Source organism: Apus apus, chromosome 11 (assembly GCF_020740795.1).
Source record: "Apus apus isolate bApuApu2 chromosome 11, bApuApu2.pri.cur, whole genome shotgun sequence".
Taxonomy (NCBI): domain Eukaryota; kingdom Metazoa; phylum Chordata; class Aves; order Apodiformes; family Apodidae; genus Apus; species Apus apus.
The window spans coordinates 18,925,691-18,939,425 of NC_067292.1; the positions used below are offsets into that span (position 1 = coordinate 18,925,691).

The window sequence follows — 13,735 nt, forward strand, 5'->3', positions numbered from 1 at the left end:
GGGAAAGCCACTTCCCCTGCCCGTGCCTGCACCCCTCAAAGTGACAAACCCTGCTCCCTTTCCTTACTCTCCCAGGGCTGGGCTTGGCACAGCAGGCAGGACTAGGGAAGGAACACACGGAGCAGCTCTGATGCATGGTTTTTTATTGACTTTTTAAAAAAAAAAACAAACAAACCAACCAAAAAGAGAGTTGTTTTAAGACAGTTGTGTGCAGAAGTCCCCACGTGCACAGAGGCTACGGGCGAAGCCACCCGCCGGCTCCCAGCCCTTGGGGTGGGATGGGAGGTGATGGGTGCTCCATCAGGCACCTCGTGAGGACCACCCCTGCCAGGTGGGTGGGCTTGGGTGCTTCTTCCCTGCCCACCCCCTCTGCCTGGACCCTCTGCCTACATCTCCTCTATCTACAGGAGAGTGGTGCTCAGTGTGGCCCCCCCCCCCCGCCAGCGCGTTCCTCGTGCGCGTGGCCAGAGGAGCACGAGTGGTCACAAGTCCTAGTGGGACAGCTTAAATAAAAAATAATAATTAATAATAATTATTATTTTTAAAAAAACCCAAAACACCCAACCCAAAACAAACAACAAAAACAAACCAAAGGGGAAGGAAGTTAGCCAAAAAAAAAACAAACAATACTGTCAGGGCAGCAAGCGTGACCTTTGCCGGCGGGATTGGTGCCAGGGTTTGGTACCTGGCATCTCTGCTCACCCTCTGATTGTCTGGCCTAGTTCTGCTCAGGCAGGACAGGAGCTGGATGAGGCCTCCCTGCTGTCTGTGGATGTGTCCCTGTCTGCCCCAGCAGCACTTCCCAGCTCAGATCCAGCCCAGCACAAGGAGGGAAGCAGGTACGACAGCCCCAGCAACCAGCCAAGCCCCCCGGAGCGGGCACAGCCCGGCGTAGCTGACAGGAGGTGGTCAAGGCACTCATTGTTGCACGTGGTTTTGTGATTTGGATTTTGCTTCCCCTAAAAAAAACAAAACACAACACCAAAAAACCCCCCAACCCATGGAAACCAGGGGTTTGCTGCAACCTGCCTCCACGTCCCAGGGTTTGGGGGGGGGGGGTGGGGGTGTCACAGGGTGTGGGTGGGCTGCTCATGCTGGCACAGCACTGCTTCTGCCAAAACCCCCCCCCAGGTGAAACTTGGGGGTGTCAAGCCCTGGGGGACAGAAAAGATTCATTTCCCCAGCCCAGGGGATGCTCAGGGCCTGCTCCTGGTAAGCCAAACCCTCACGTTTCATGATTGCAGAGAGAAACCTCAAGAAAACCAAACACAAAAGAGAAAGAAAACCCTGGAAAACAACCAGACTGAAGCAGAGCAACAGGTAAGAGGCTGCTACAGAAAAGCCAGGTAGAAAAGGGTAAAAACCCAAACTTCCAAGCCCAAAAAATAACCCCCCCCTATGGTGATTGTTCCTTACAGGCAGGTGCTGTGGGCAGAGCTTCCCCTGCAGCCCCTGCTCCAGCCTGGGCACTGTGGGGCCCCCTCTCTGGGGACCTTTTCCATGATTGCCTTTTTCTTGAGCTTTCCAGCATCTCCTAAAGAACAACAACAACAACAACAAAAAACACCTCATCCCACCCGCCTGATTGACCCAAAGAAAGTGGTTTGAGTGACACCTCTGGGGAGGCAGCTCCTCCTGCATCACCCCGGGGGGCACCGGGTGGTGCTCACCCAGCGGAACAAAGACTTTGGGATTTCAGCTTCTCACCAGAGCTGTCTCTTTACAAAAGCAAAAGCACGGGGGGTCGTTCACCCACTAAAGCTACCTCTACATCTGGTTTTTCCCAGCCTGAAAGCAAAGGGAAATCTCATCGTCCCTGCCCATGCAGGGGAGTTGGGATTCAGATGTACTTCCAAGGTCCCTTCCAACTCCAAACATCCTGTGATCTGTCTTCCCTCTGGACCCAGGGATGGAGGGACTGGGCTGCACTTCTCCAGGTTCCTTAGCTGCCTTTTGCCTGGTATCTCCCAAAAATCCATCCTACCCGTGGAGGAGGAAGAGGAGGAGGAGGAGGAAGGACACCTGGCCCCAAAGCTGAGGGCTCCTCTCCATCGTCCAGCCCGGCTGTGCTGGCAACAGAGCAGCAGTGATGATGGGCTTTCCAAGGCTGCTGGTTCCACCTCCAGGTGATGGGTCCACACATTTCCCACCCCGCCGGGAACCTTCCTGTGTGCCAGGAGCCTTCCCAGGGGAGCCACAGCAGCCCGGGTGGGTGAAACACACCAAACAGAAAGGAAGAAAGAAGCAGCTGGTTCCACTGGTCAGGCTGTGCTGCCGGGGAGGGAGGAGCTGAGCCCTGGGCCCGGCCCATGATGCTCCCCAAAGTCACCCAGCTCCGGGGGGCTGTTTTGTTTTCTTTTCTTTTTGTCTTGGTTTAAAAAGAGCAGCATTTGGTTTGACTGTAAAGAGACACCAGGCGGCCGCCCCCGCCGCCCGCTCCGGCGCTGATTGTGTTTACAAATCCTTCCTCAGCTGGGTTGCTTCGTAATAATTAAGAATAATTATAATAATATTTAAAAAAAAAAAAGAAGAAGAAGAAGAAGGAAAAAAAAGTCTCCTTTAGCTCTGAACCTGATTGGCTGCTTGGAGGCACCAAATCTGGCCGGGGGTGGCACTGGGTGGTGCTGCCCTCCTGGGGCTGCCGGGGAGCCCCGCAGGCAGCCGGGCCCGGTGGAGGGGAGGGAGCTGGAGCAGGGGCAGCAGCTCAGCTCCCCCGGTACACCTCGATCTTGCTGGTTTTGGCCAACATGTCGATGATGTGTGCCTCGAAGTCGGCGTCGTGTACCCCCGTCTTCCTGAACTCCCCGGCGTAGCGGTTGTTCTCCCAGTAGTGGTGCCAGTTGCCCCGGCTGTCGGCACCGAAGCCGAAGACGTTCACCTGTGGTGGGTGAGGAGGAGGGAGGGATGAGCCAGCCCTGACACCCCCCGACCCCTCACCAAGCTGGGGAACCCCTTGGCTGAGCACCCGGGGTTTGGGTTTGGGACCGTGCTGAAGGGGTACATCCCTCACCCCTGCTCCAGGGTGCCCGTCGCCGTGGTGGTAGGCAACATGAGGAAGCAAAACTGCTGGGGTTGGACCCAAGAAGCCACCTGCCTTTTTAAACCTGCAAGGTTCAGATTCCCAGCAATCCCATCCCTGGAATATTTCACTGGAACAGGTTGCCCAGGGAAGCTGTGGCTGCCCCATTCCCTGGAAGTGTTGGCAGGTTGGATGGGGCTTGGAGCAACCTGGGCTGGTGGGAGGTGTCCCTGCCCGTGCAGGGGTTGGATCTAGATGATCTTGAAGGTCCCTTCCAACCCAAACCAGTCTATGATTTTATGATCCTGTGCCAGCCAGGAACCCCACAGCCCTGAGGAGGACCCCGAGGAGCCACCACCCACCTCGTCGCAGACGTGGAGGGCGAAGAAGAGCACCAGCATCCCGGTGGAGGGGTAGCGCCCGTGGTGCTCCGTCCAGCGGTCGTGGATGTACTTGAAGAAGGCAGGATTGTAGATCTGCACCTGGGAGGAGGGGCTGGGTGAGCACCACGCTCCCTTTGGCATCCGCACCCCAGGAAGGAGCACCGAGACGTGTGGGAACCCTGGGGTGACAGGGGTCAAATAGGTGCTCACCGTTGGGGTGAGCCCCCCCTTACCTTTTCTTTGTCCACCCGCAGAAAAGGCTTCACAGGTGCGTACGTGCTGGGGTAAAACAGAGAGGCAGGTGAGCTCCTGGGGGGGGTCCCACGTCCCCCAGCCTGAGCTGCCAAGGGGCCAAGCCCCGGGGGATGCTCCAGGAGGGAAAAACCAATGGATTCCCCCCCCCCCCCCTCCCAACTCCTGAGGGAGCTGCCCCCATGGCAGGAGCGTGGCCAGCCCAGTGCCACCAGTGCTGGGTACTTACAACCTGATCTGGCCAGTGGAGAGGGCACTGGCGATCCAGAGCAGGTCCAGGGTTTTGAAGGGCACCAGCACAAAGCTGACGTTGGCGGGCAGGTTCTTGGCACTCTCAGGGTACATGAAGTGGTGTGTGGTCCGGCCGCCCACGTCACCCTCAAAACCCACCGTAGGGGCCTGGTTCATCCTGAGGGGGAGAGCAGGTTAAGGTGGCATCTCCCCCCCCCCCCTACCCCAGCCAACCCTGTCCCTTGCTGGAGACACCAGTGCCCCCCGTGGGCTGCTGAACGTTGCTGAGGAGCAGTTTCCCAGCTGCTGAGGGTGCAGGGATGAGCTGAGGGTGCCCCCACAAGCCAACCGAGGGGAGGGGGCAGGGCTGGACCAACTCCCACCCACCCCAGCACGCGGCGGGACCCACGACGGGCTCCTCGACGGAGCGACTGGAGCTCCCGGACCCACCGCAGACCTGGAGAGACGCCGGATGCTCCGCTCCATCCCCCTCCCCCCGGTGCTACCGGTATCACCCCGTGCCCCTGGGCTGCCCATGGGGCTGAGGCGGGTGGGCAGGACCCCTTCCCACCCCCCGGGCCCTCACCGCATGATGAAGTCGTGCCCGTCAATCTCCGGCCCGTAGCCGGAGCCGCGCAGGTTGCCCGAGTTGCCGACCACGGCGCAGCGGCGGCAGCGGCGCGGGTCGCGGGAGCGGTAGGGATCCTCGCCCGGCACGATCTGGAACAGCTTGCTCAGGACCTCGTGAGTGTTGTGGGACTTGAACTGGGGCTGCAGCATCTGCAGGGGGGCGGGGGGGAGAAGGAGAGGGCGGGGGGGAGAAGGAGAGAGCGGGGGGGTTGCAACTGGGGGAGAAGAAACCCACCCCCTCCCCCCTTCTCCAGACACATCACAGGGCTCCACGGGGCTGGGGGTGGGTGGGGGGACACACACACACACCCGTGGGGGGGGGGACAACCCGTCCCGTCGCTCACCATCCACCACCGCTGGACGTCGGGCGGCAGGTCCATGTTGTCCTTGGTCCACACCGGGGAGACGGCGCCGTCGTAGCGCCCGTCAAACCAGCCGGCAGCGGCAGCGTCCTGGGGGGGGCAGCGGCGGCAGGAGCAGCCCCGGGGGTACGGCCCCCACTTGCTGAGCCGCTGCATCCCGGCGTAACCGGGCACCAGCTTCACCCGGTGGATCCCACCCAGCCCGCCGGGATCCAGGTAGGCGATACTGTGGTGGGAGTAGGTGAAGAGGAGGGACATGACGAAGACGAGGAGGAAAGCGGTCGAGAGGAAGCAGAAGCGCAAGGAGCACTTCATGGTCGGTGGGCGGCTGGGCCGGGCTGGGGGCCCGTTCCGGCATAGGGCTGGGGCATAGGGACCGGGATGGCGACAGCCGGCCAGCGGGGCTCCCTGCGGGACAGACACCCTTCCGTCACCCCGGTGGTGGTGGTGGGGGCGGGGGGGGATGTAGACCCACCCCTTAAAGCACCCCCGGGGGGTTGATATACCTGCCGGGCTGCAGCTTTCCATCCGCCTGGTCCGGGAGCGGCCGGGGTGGTTCGGTACAGCCCGGCAATCCGGCCTCAGCCGCGGCACCGAACCCCGACGGCTCCTCCGGGCCCCGGGCCCCGCTGGCTCTCAGCTCTGACCGAGCTCATCGTCCCCGGGAGCTGCTGGCACACGGGGCTGGGGACACGGCTGCGGCCTGCGTGGGGAAGGAGAGAGAGGTTGGTGGGGATGGAAGAGGCAGAGCCCGGGCTGGGAGCTGGGGGCTGAGGAGCTTGGGGGCTGAGGAGCTTGGGGGCTGAGGAGCTGGGGGGGGGAGAAGGTTTCCAGCTGAGCTTTGCTAAATGCCACTCAGCCTGGCCCCGCTGTGGGGCTGCTGTCCCCACAGGGGTGCAGAGAGAGAGCCGGGATGCCGGCTTCCCCCGTGTCCTCCCTTGTCTCTTGCCGGACAGAGGCTCAGGCATCAACTGGAGGAGAACAAGCGGCTCTTTTCTCTCTAGGCTCAATCCTCCCTCTCTATCAAGCCACAAGCGGCCTCTCCACAAACCCTCTTCCCTGCCGGCAGGGAACAGCCGGTCCCCAGCCCCACAGCTGTGTCTGCGTGTGTCCCCTCCCCCGGCTGGCATTGTCCCCCTTGGGAAGGTCACCCGCCCTGCTCATCATCCCAGCGGGTAAAAATAGCCAGAGCAAATGTGCCTGTGCCTGGGGGGGGGTGGGGGCGGGGGTGGGAGGAGTGGCCAAGCCCCCCGAGCAGGGGGGTGGGAGGGCAAAGCCAGATCCTCCCCCCTCCAGCCAAAACCAAAAGGCTGAAGAGCCACAGGTGACACAGCTGAGCTGGGGCAGAATCCCTCACCCCAGGGGGTTGGAGATCTCACACTCCCCCTCCCTCCCCCACCAAAGGCTTTTTGGGGAGGGGGATGCCAAGGCAGGACCCCCCCTCCCAAGGCCAAACCCTGTGGTGGCTTCACCTCCCAGCCCCAATTAGGCCCTGAGCAGCACTAACGAGGAGCTGGCAAGCACCTGGATGCCTCTTCCCTACAAAATATCCTCTGGAGGACTCAAGTCCCCTTACCAGGGATAGGGGACCACCCAGCTTGGAACCCCCAGCCCCCCCCCCCAAAAAAAAACCTCCTTATTGGGATGGGGGAGACCTGAGCATGGATCAAACAATAAATCCATCCCCCACCCCACCCTGCTGCCAGGGCACGGGGTGGCTCCTGCCCAACCCACTGTCATAGATTTGTCCAAGTGGTGACAAACTTGAAAGAGCCCAAAAACGGGTGCACAGCCTGGAATGATCCTTGTCCAAGTCTTTTTTTTTTTCCAGAGCCAGGGGCACTTTAATGCACCTCCACTGCAAGGAGTTCCCTGGGTTGCTGCCAGTGGGGGGGGGGGGTGGAAAAAGCTTGGGATGGTTCTTCCAGGGAGGTTTTGCATCCAGGAGAGTTTGGGATAGGCTGTAAAAAAGCTGTAACTCTCCCCCCCACCCCCTGCAGAGGCAGAAAGATGGAAGGTTTTGGAGGGGAAAGGCGATTTTTTTTTGGGGGGGGGCTCTGCAAAACGTGGCGGGTTGGGCTGATCCCTCCTGGATGGGCTGATCCCTCCTGGATGGGCTGATCCCTTTTTCCCTGTTCCCGCCGCTCTCCTGCCCACGGGTTCTTTTTTTTATAAAGGCTGAAGGAAATGGGTTATCACGTGCTTGCAGGATTTTAGTTCCCGGTGCAAGGAGTTGGGGGGGGGGGAAAGGGAGAGGAGGGGAAATCCCTTTCCGGCTCCCTCCCTCCTGCTGCATCCCAGCCCTGCCGGCATCGGGAGTCCAGCCCCATCCCGGGGCCTCCCAGAGCTGTTCCCTAGGGGAAAAAATAAATCCATCCTCCAGCTCAGCTCCCGCTGCCTTCAAGCATCCTGAAATACCAAGGGTTTGCTTGAGTCATCGCTTCCTTTTTCCTCTTTCCATCTGGGCTGGTCCTTCCAGATCCCAGCATTAACCATTCCCTCCCTGCCCGTTCCCAAAGTCAAACCCTGGGACATCTCAGGGGCTCTTTAAAACCAGGGCTTAATGTTTCCTTCATAAAAAAAACAATGAGGGATTTGGGGGGATTTCTGGCAACTCAGTGATACCACGAAATACCCTCCCGCTCCCAAATTCATCCCCTGGTGTCCTTAATTGCCTCCTGAAGCCCATGTCCTCATCAAACAGGCTTTTCTCTTTGATTGCAGGAGATAATGAAGTGAGGCTGGTAAAAATGTCCCTGGCAAATCTCTCCTCTGCTTTTCCAGTTGGATGATTTTTCTGATCATATCCTCTTTAATTTCCAGATGAACCCTGGAGAGACGTGACCAGAGGCCTGGGAATTCCTCCCCCTTCCCCCCTTTGTCCCTAAAGCTGCTGGGTACATCCCTTTTTTTCCCCCTTCTTTGTTTGGTTTTGGTCTTGTTGGCTTTGTTGGCTCATTTCTAGGATAATCCCCGAGGTTGTTGGCACCAGTTATCCTGGCTAGGAAGTGACACAGGGAAGGAGCAGCCACTGGGAGCTGATGGGATGTCACCCCTCTTGGGGCAGGGGAGCAGAGGCTGTGCTCCACCCAGGGCTGAAATTCCCTAGGGAAACGTGGCCCTGGGTGTCCAGGTGCCACCTGCCCCATGGGCCCCAGGCAGGGGCATCACCTCCAAGTCCTACATGGGAGTTGGGAGGTGGAAGAGAGGGAAGTCCCCACACAGGTCCAGCACCCACCCTGCTGGCACGGGTGGCAAAAATGCCATTTTGGGGGGGTGTTTTTTTGGTTTTATTCCAAGAGGGAAGGGAGTGGAGGTGAGTTGACTCTTCTCCCACCTCCTTCAACCCTAGGCAGAAGGAAATGCTGAGCTTCAGGCGAGCAAAATGACTACCCAGATTCCCAAAAACCACTTCAATTTGCCTTTTTTTCCATGGCTGGAGTGGCTGCCCAAGGCTGCAGGTCCCTGTCAGCTCCTGTTAGCTGGGAACAGTGGGTGGGAACCAGCTGGGGGAGGCACAGGGAGGGGGACAATTTTCCTGTCCTTCCACATGACTTGGCTTCCTGAGCCAAACCCAGACCTGACATTAATTAAGAAGGTCCTTCCCTGTCCTGCCAATCCAGGGGGATCTGATTTTCCCTCTTCTTTTTTTTTTGGTTTTTTTTCCTTCCTCCCTGGGAGCAGGATGGGAGAGGGAGCAGAGAGTGAACCCAGGGTTGGATTTGGGGTGTCCCTCCCCACCAGCAGCAATTCCAGGATGGATGGACACCAGGAGAAGCCAAGTTCATGGGTTAAGCCACCTCCTGACAGCAGGGAGGACCTGGTAACTTATTCCTCATCCTTTTCATTAATCATACTCTTTATCAGCTGGCTCAATCAGCCCATGGAGCTGAGTTAGTTGGGTTTCCCAGGTGCTAAACCCTCCTCACATCCCTGGCTGGCAAGGGCAGCAATTCCAGCATTTCCTGGCACCCCAGGGGTTATTTTGGGCTCATCCCTTAGCACTGGGAAGGGGTCAGGAGGGAACCAGGAGGCCAAATCCCAGGCATGGAACCCCCCCCCCCAACTGTTTCCTGTGGGATTGGGGGTGTGGGGGAAGTCCCAGCAGTGGGAAAGCTTGGAACAGGGTGCTCCCAGGTGAGGTCAGCCAGGGGGGGTTGATAAGCCCAAGGTTGTGCTCACTGTGTGGCCTCGTTAGTCCTGGCTCGTTAGTACTGCTGAGCTGGGGACCACCAGGGCAGCAGGTCTGGCACCACCAGGTCTGGCACCACTAAGACACTGGGTCTTGTAACCACCAGGTTGGGGATCACTGAGCCACCAAGATGGGCAGCACCAACTCAGCTACTACCAAGCCACCAGGTCAGGTACCACCAGGTCAGGCACCACTGGGTTGGGTACCACCAAGCCACTGGGTCAGGTACAACTGAGCAACTAGGTCAGGGAACCACCAGGTCAGGTACCCCCAGGTCAGGGAACCACCAAGCCATCAGGTTGTGTGCCAGTTGGGTTGAGAACCACCAGATTGGGCATCACCGAGTCACCAGCTCAGGTACCACTGGGTCAGGTACCACCAGGTCAGGTACTATTGGGTCAGGTACCACCAGTTCAGGTACCACCAAGCAACTGGGTAAGCTACCACTGGCTCAAGCACCACCAAGCTGGGTCCCACCACCTGGCCAGGCTCAGGGCTGGGGTGCTGGCCAGTCCCCAGTGGAGCAGAGCAGACCTTGGTGCTCACCACCCTTCACTACCTCCTCCTCTCACCCAGCCCCCCATCATGCAAAGCCCCCGTGCCCTGTGGGTGGGGGGGGGCCACATTTCCAGCTTGTCCTTCTCACCCTCCACCCCCAGCCCCCAGGGAGCCCCCACTGCCAGCAGCACCCTGAGCCTCCCACCCAACTTCCCAGGAAGGAACCACCACCCCCCCCACCCCACCCCAGCTCATTTTACCCTTTCAGACTCAATGCCTCACCTGGAAAATATGTGCAGGAGGCAAGTAGGGGCACGGGGCCCCCCTGTACCACCCTGTCCCCCTCCCTGGAGCTCAGCAGCACCGAGGATGGGAGGTGGTGGAAACCCAAAGGTGGGTTGATGGGTCCTGTGACCCAACAACTCCCCCCTTGCCCCTGCCAGGACACAGCCTGAGCAGAGAACTGCAAACTCAGTGCATGCTGCAGGGTGGCCTGGGGGGTTGCTCTGCTTCCAGGAATGCTGAGAGGCCACTGAGCTAGTTAGGAAAATTGTACCTATGAGATTTGATTGCAGGGACGTTACGAAAGGCACAGCTGGTCAAAGGCCACCGAGCCCAGCCCAGTTACTGCTGGGGACACCAGTAAAGGAAAAAAAAACAGAGCAGCTCCACTGGTGAGGGAACCTGAGAGCTCCTCTCCACTGGCAGGGGCTCTGCTGGGTTTGGGGGGAGAATTTGCATTGGGAAATTTGCATTTGCAGTTTCCCAATTAGCCCCGTTTACCACTGCAGAGTGAAAGCCCCTTGGCTGGGGACACGGTGGTGGCACCTGGAACCAAGGGACTGACCTTGCTCTGGTTTCCTGAGGGTGACTTGGGGGGGGTGTTTATTTTAGAGCCCCATCACTGAGCTATTCAGCCAGGAAGAAAAAAAAAATGAAGATCCATAGAACACGTGTGTGTGTGTGTAATTGTTAATATGTATTCACCATTCATCCACGTGCAGTTTTTTGGGGGGTGTCTTTGGGAACTCTGCCATGGAACCAGGGCCCAAACCTCTTGCAGTCTCCAAACAACCTTCTAGGAGATGCCAACGACAAGGAGCAACACGGATCTGGGAGATCCCCTGGGGGCAGGGCAGGGAGAGGAGGCTCCAACACCCCAAGCCCCCAGGGACCAGCGGGCTCCCACAAATCACACCTCGTTGGGAAGCACCAAAGCCGGCCCAGGAGAGCAATTAGTTGGCACTCTGAGCAAGAATTAAACGCGGTGGGAGGAGATACGTGTCATTAAGCTGCCGGGTCCTTGGCAAGGGCCAAGCTGGAGGCACCTCGTGTGCCCGGAGCTGTCGGGGAAACCGTCCTGCCCTCGGGGCTGCCAGAGCCCTGCGCCGAAGAGCGACAGTTTGAGGCTTGTTTGGGCATGAAAATTGGAGTGGGTGAGTTGGTCCCCCCCGGCGTCAGGCTGCTGGGGCTGCCCCTGCCTGCTCTCCCCCCTGTTTTCCTCCCTGCCTGCTCTTCTTCCTGCTTTCCTCCCTGTTCTCCTCACTGCTTGCTCTCCCTGCCTGCTCCCCTGCCTCGCCTCCTCTCCTCTCCTCTCCCCTCCTCTCCTGCCTCCCCTCCCCTCCTCTCCTCTCCCCTCCCCTCCTCTCCTGCCTCCTCTCCTCTCCTCTCTGCCTGCTCTCCTCTCTGCCTGCTTTCCTGCCATCCCTTCCTGCCTGCTCTCCTCTCCTGCCTCCTCTTCTCTCCTGCCTCCTCTCCTCTCTGCCTGCTTTCCTGCCATCCCTTCCTGCCTCCTCTCCTCTCCTGCCTCCTCTTCTCTCCTGCCTGCTCTCCCTGCCTGCTTTCCTGCCTCCCCCTCCTGCCTCCTCTCCTCTCCTGCCTTCTCTCCTCTCTGCCTGCTCTCCTGCCACCCCTCCCTGCCTCGTCTCCTCCCCTGCCTCCTCTTCTCTCCTGCCTGCTCTCCCTGCCTGCTTTCCTGCCTCCCCCTCCTGCCTGCTCCTCTCCTCCCTGCTCTTCTCTTCTGCCTGTTCTCCCTGCCTGCTCTCCAAGCTCTCCTCTTCTGCCTGCTCTCCTGCCTGCTCTCCCTGCCTGCTCTCCTCTCCTGCCTCCTCTCCTGCCCCCTTTCCTTCCTGCCCGCTTTCCTCCCTGCTCTCCTCTCCCTGCTCTCCCCTCCTCTCCCTGCTCTCCTCCCCTCTCCCCCCTGCTCTCCTCCCCTCTCCCCCCTGCTCTCCTCCCCTCTCCCCCAGCCCCCAGCGAGGCGTGGGCGAGCCCAGCCCGTCTCGCCGTTCCCGAGAACCGCCATGAGCTCCTGGGAGGAGAAGGAAAAGCTGCTGAGAGGCAGCTGCTGCTGCTGCTGCTGCTGCTGCTGCTGCTGCTGCTGCTGCCAGATGGGGACAGACAGAGGGACAGACGGGCATGTGCACGGCTGGGGGGGATGGCAGCCAAGGCGAGCCCCCCCCCTCCCCCCTTCCACCCCCCTCAAGCTTCACCGCTGCAGACGCAACATCTGGCTCTGAGCAAAGGGGAAGGAGAAGGAAAACTGACACTGAGCAACTTCCCATCTGGGATGTGGCTGCTGGGATTGGTGCTGGATACTGGGAACTCCCAGCTCAGCAGGGGACCCCCAGATAACGGGGAGGGGGGGGGTGGGGGGGTAGTAAAACCACCTCTCCCAGCTTGGAGCCCACCTCTCTTCCTGGCAAAGGAAGCTCAGCAAGTTTTGGGGGTTCCATCTCATTTGGTTTCTCCCAGACATGTTTTTTTGGGCTGGTTTTGGAGCAGGAGGGGGGGGGACGACGTGTCCCTTCCTCCAGCCCCAGCTCACCTGCTCCACCAGCACTTGTCCTCGCCCCCAAAACTTCCTCCTGCTGGGATGGGGGAATATTTGGCAGCACAACCTTGCCTCGCTGCCCCACGTGGGCACCCCTGCCGTTGCTGGGCCCTACGAGCCAGGCTCCCCAGCCTCAGAAACACCCCGTGGGGGACACCCAGGAGCACCTCCTGGTCACGGCTGGGACCTTGTGCCACCACCCCCCCCGTGCTGACCTCCTGCAGGCACCGGCACAGTGCAAGGCACACTCCCCTGCTTGGTGGCACAGTTTCCTACCCTGTCCCCAGGGGATGCTGGTGCTGTTCTTGTCACACCCTGGCTGCCACTTACCCGGGTGAGGGGCACCATGTGTCACACGCCCACGTGTCACACCCCTGCCCAGGGACCTGACACGCAGACTCTAGCACCAGTGGGGCTGGCACCCACACCCCTGGGCACCCCCAGCCTGTGTCTCCTCTGCGTGGCCACCCCCCGCCCTCCCCCAGAGTCTCCCCGATGTTTGGGCCCCGTGGCACCCCCACCCCCTTTCCTGGGGAGACACGGCTGGGGAGGGGCAGCTCCCTGGAGCTGGGGGGAGCACACCCACCCCAACCCCGGCACCCCGGACAGAGACAAGCACCCTCCCCGGGGCAAGTAACTGCTCCCCGGGACCCGCGCATCCTCCCGGGACCCGCGCATCCTCCCGGGGCCAGGACCCCAGAACCAGATCTAGGACCGGGACCAGCGCATCCTCCCGGGACCAGCACCCCAAGACCTGCCTCCAGCACCCGGAACCGAATCCAACACTTCCCGGGTGCCCGCTCCCCCGCGGCCAGCACCCCGCACCGGGACCACCACCCCGCACCGGGACCAGCCTCCCCCGACCGCCATCCCCCCCCCCCCGGGACCGGCACCCCCCGAGCCGTGCCGTGCCGTGCCGAGCCCTTATCCCCCCCTCTCTCTCTCTCTCTCTCTCGCCTCCCCGGGCCCGCTCCTCGCCCCGGTACCTGGTTCGGCTCCGGTCCGGCCGCCCCCGGGCCCCGCCGCCGCCCCCAGCGCCGCGCCCTCCGCGCCGTGCGGGGCCGGGCCGTGCCGTGCGGGGCGGGAGAGCTGGCCCGGCAGCCTGGGAGATGTAGTCCTCGGCCGCCCGCCCACCGGCGGGGTTTGTGGGACTTGTAGGAAGGACAGCGGGGACGAGCCGCGTCCACCCGCAGCACCGGCAGCTCTGGGGTCTGCCCCGGGACCCAGCCCGGGGCACCGGGACCCCTCGGGACCCCGCCCGGGATATTGACACACCCACCCGGTACCCACCGGGCATATCGTTCACCCCCCCCCCCACCAGGGTGCACACTCCGGTAC

At 60.9% G+C, this 13,735-nt stretch overlaps 1 protein-coding gene across 3 annotated transcripts; it reads right to left on the minus strand.

The window, feature by feature from the left end:
* Nucleotides 1-126: 126 nt before the first annotated feature.
* ST3GAL2 (ST3 beta-galactoside alpha-2,3-sialyltransferase 2) lies at nucleotides 127-13,638 on the minus strand. Of its 3 annotated transcripts, none has more exons than XM_051629272.1 (8): nucleotides 13,384-13,638; nucleotides 5,384-5,580; nucleotides 4,860-5,285; nucleotides 4,472-4,665; nucleotides 3,884-4,063; nucleotides 3,636-3,681; nucleotides 3,382-3,501; nucleotides 127-2,878 (listed from the first exon to the last, which is right to left on the minus strand). In XM_051629272.1, exons 3-8 carry the CDS (start codon nucleotides 5,190-5,192, stop codon nucleotides 2,705-2,707), a joined length of 1,047 nt encoding a protein of 348 aa, XP_051485232.1. In that variant the 5' UTR covers nucleotides 5,193-5,285; nucleotides 5,384-5,580; nucleotides 13,384-13,638; the 3' UTR covers nucleotides 127-2,704. The 3 variants fall into 3 exon arrangements, with proteins under 3 accessions (XP_051485232.1, XP_051485233.1, XP_051485234.1); XM_051629273.1 differs by lacking the exon at nucleotides 13,384-13,638 and adding an exon at nucleotides 9,850-11,126; XM_051629274.1 differs by lacking the exon at nucleotides 13,384-13,638 and having other exon boundaries at nucleotides 5,384-5,658.
* Between the last annotated feature and the right edge of the window lie 97 nt (nucleotides 13,639-13,735).

Coding starts and splice junctions, on each gene's coding strand:
- ST3GAL2 (XM_051629272.1), bottom strand. CDS start 5,192: ATGAAGTGCTCCTTGCGCTTCTGCTTCCTCTCGACCGCTTTCCTCCTC. Junction 3,682..3,883: donor TCCACTGGCCAGATCAGGTT/GTAAGTACCCAG, acceptor GTTTTACCCCAG/CACGTACGCACCTGTGAAGC. Junction 2,879..3,381: donor CCCTCCACGTCTGCGACGAG/GTGGGTGGTGGC, acceptor CACCCACCACAG/GTGAACGTCTTCGGCTTCGG.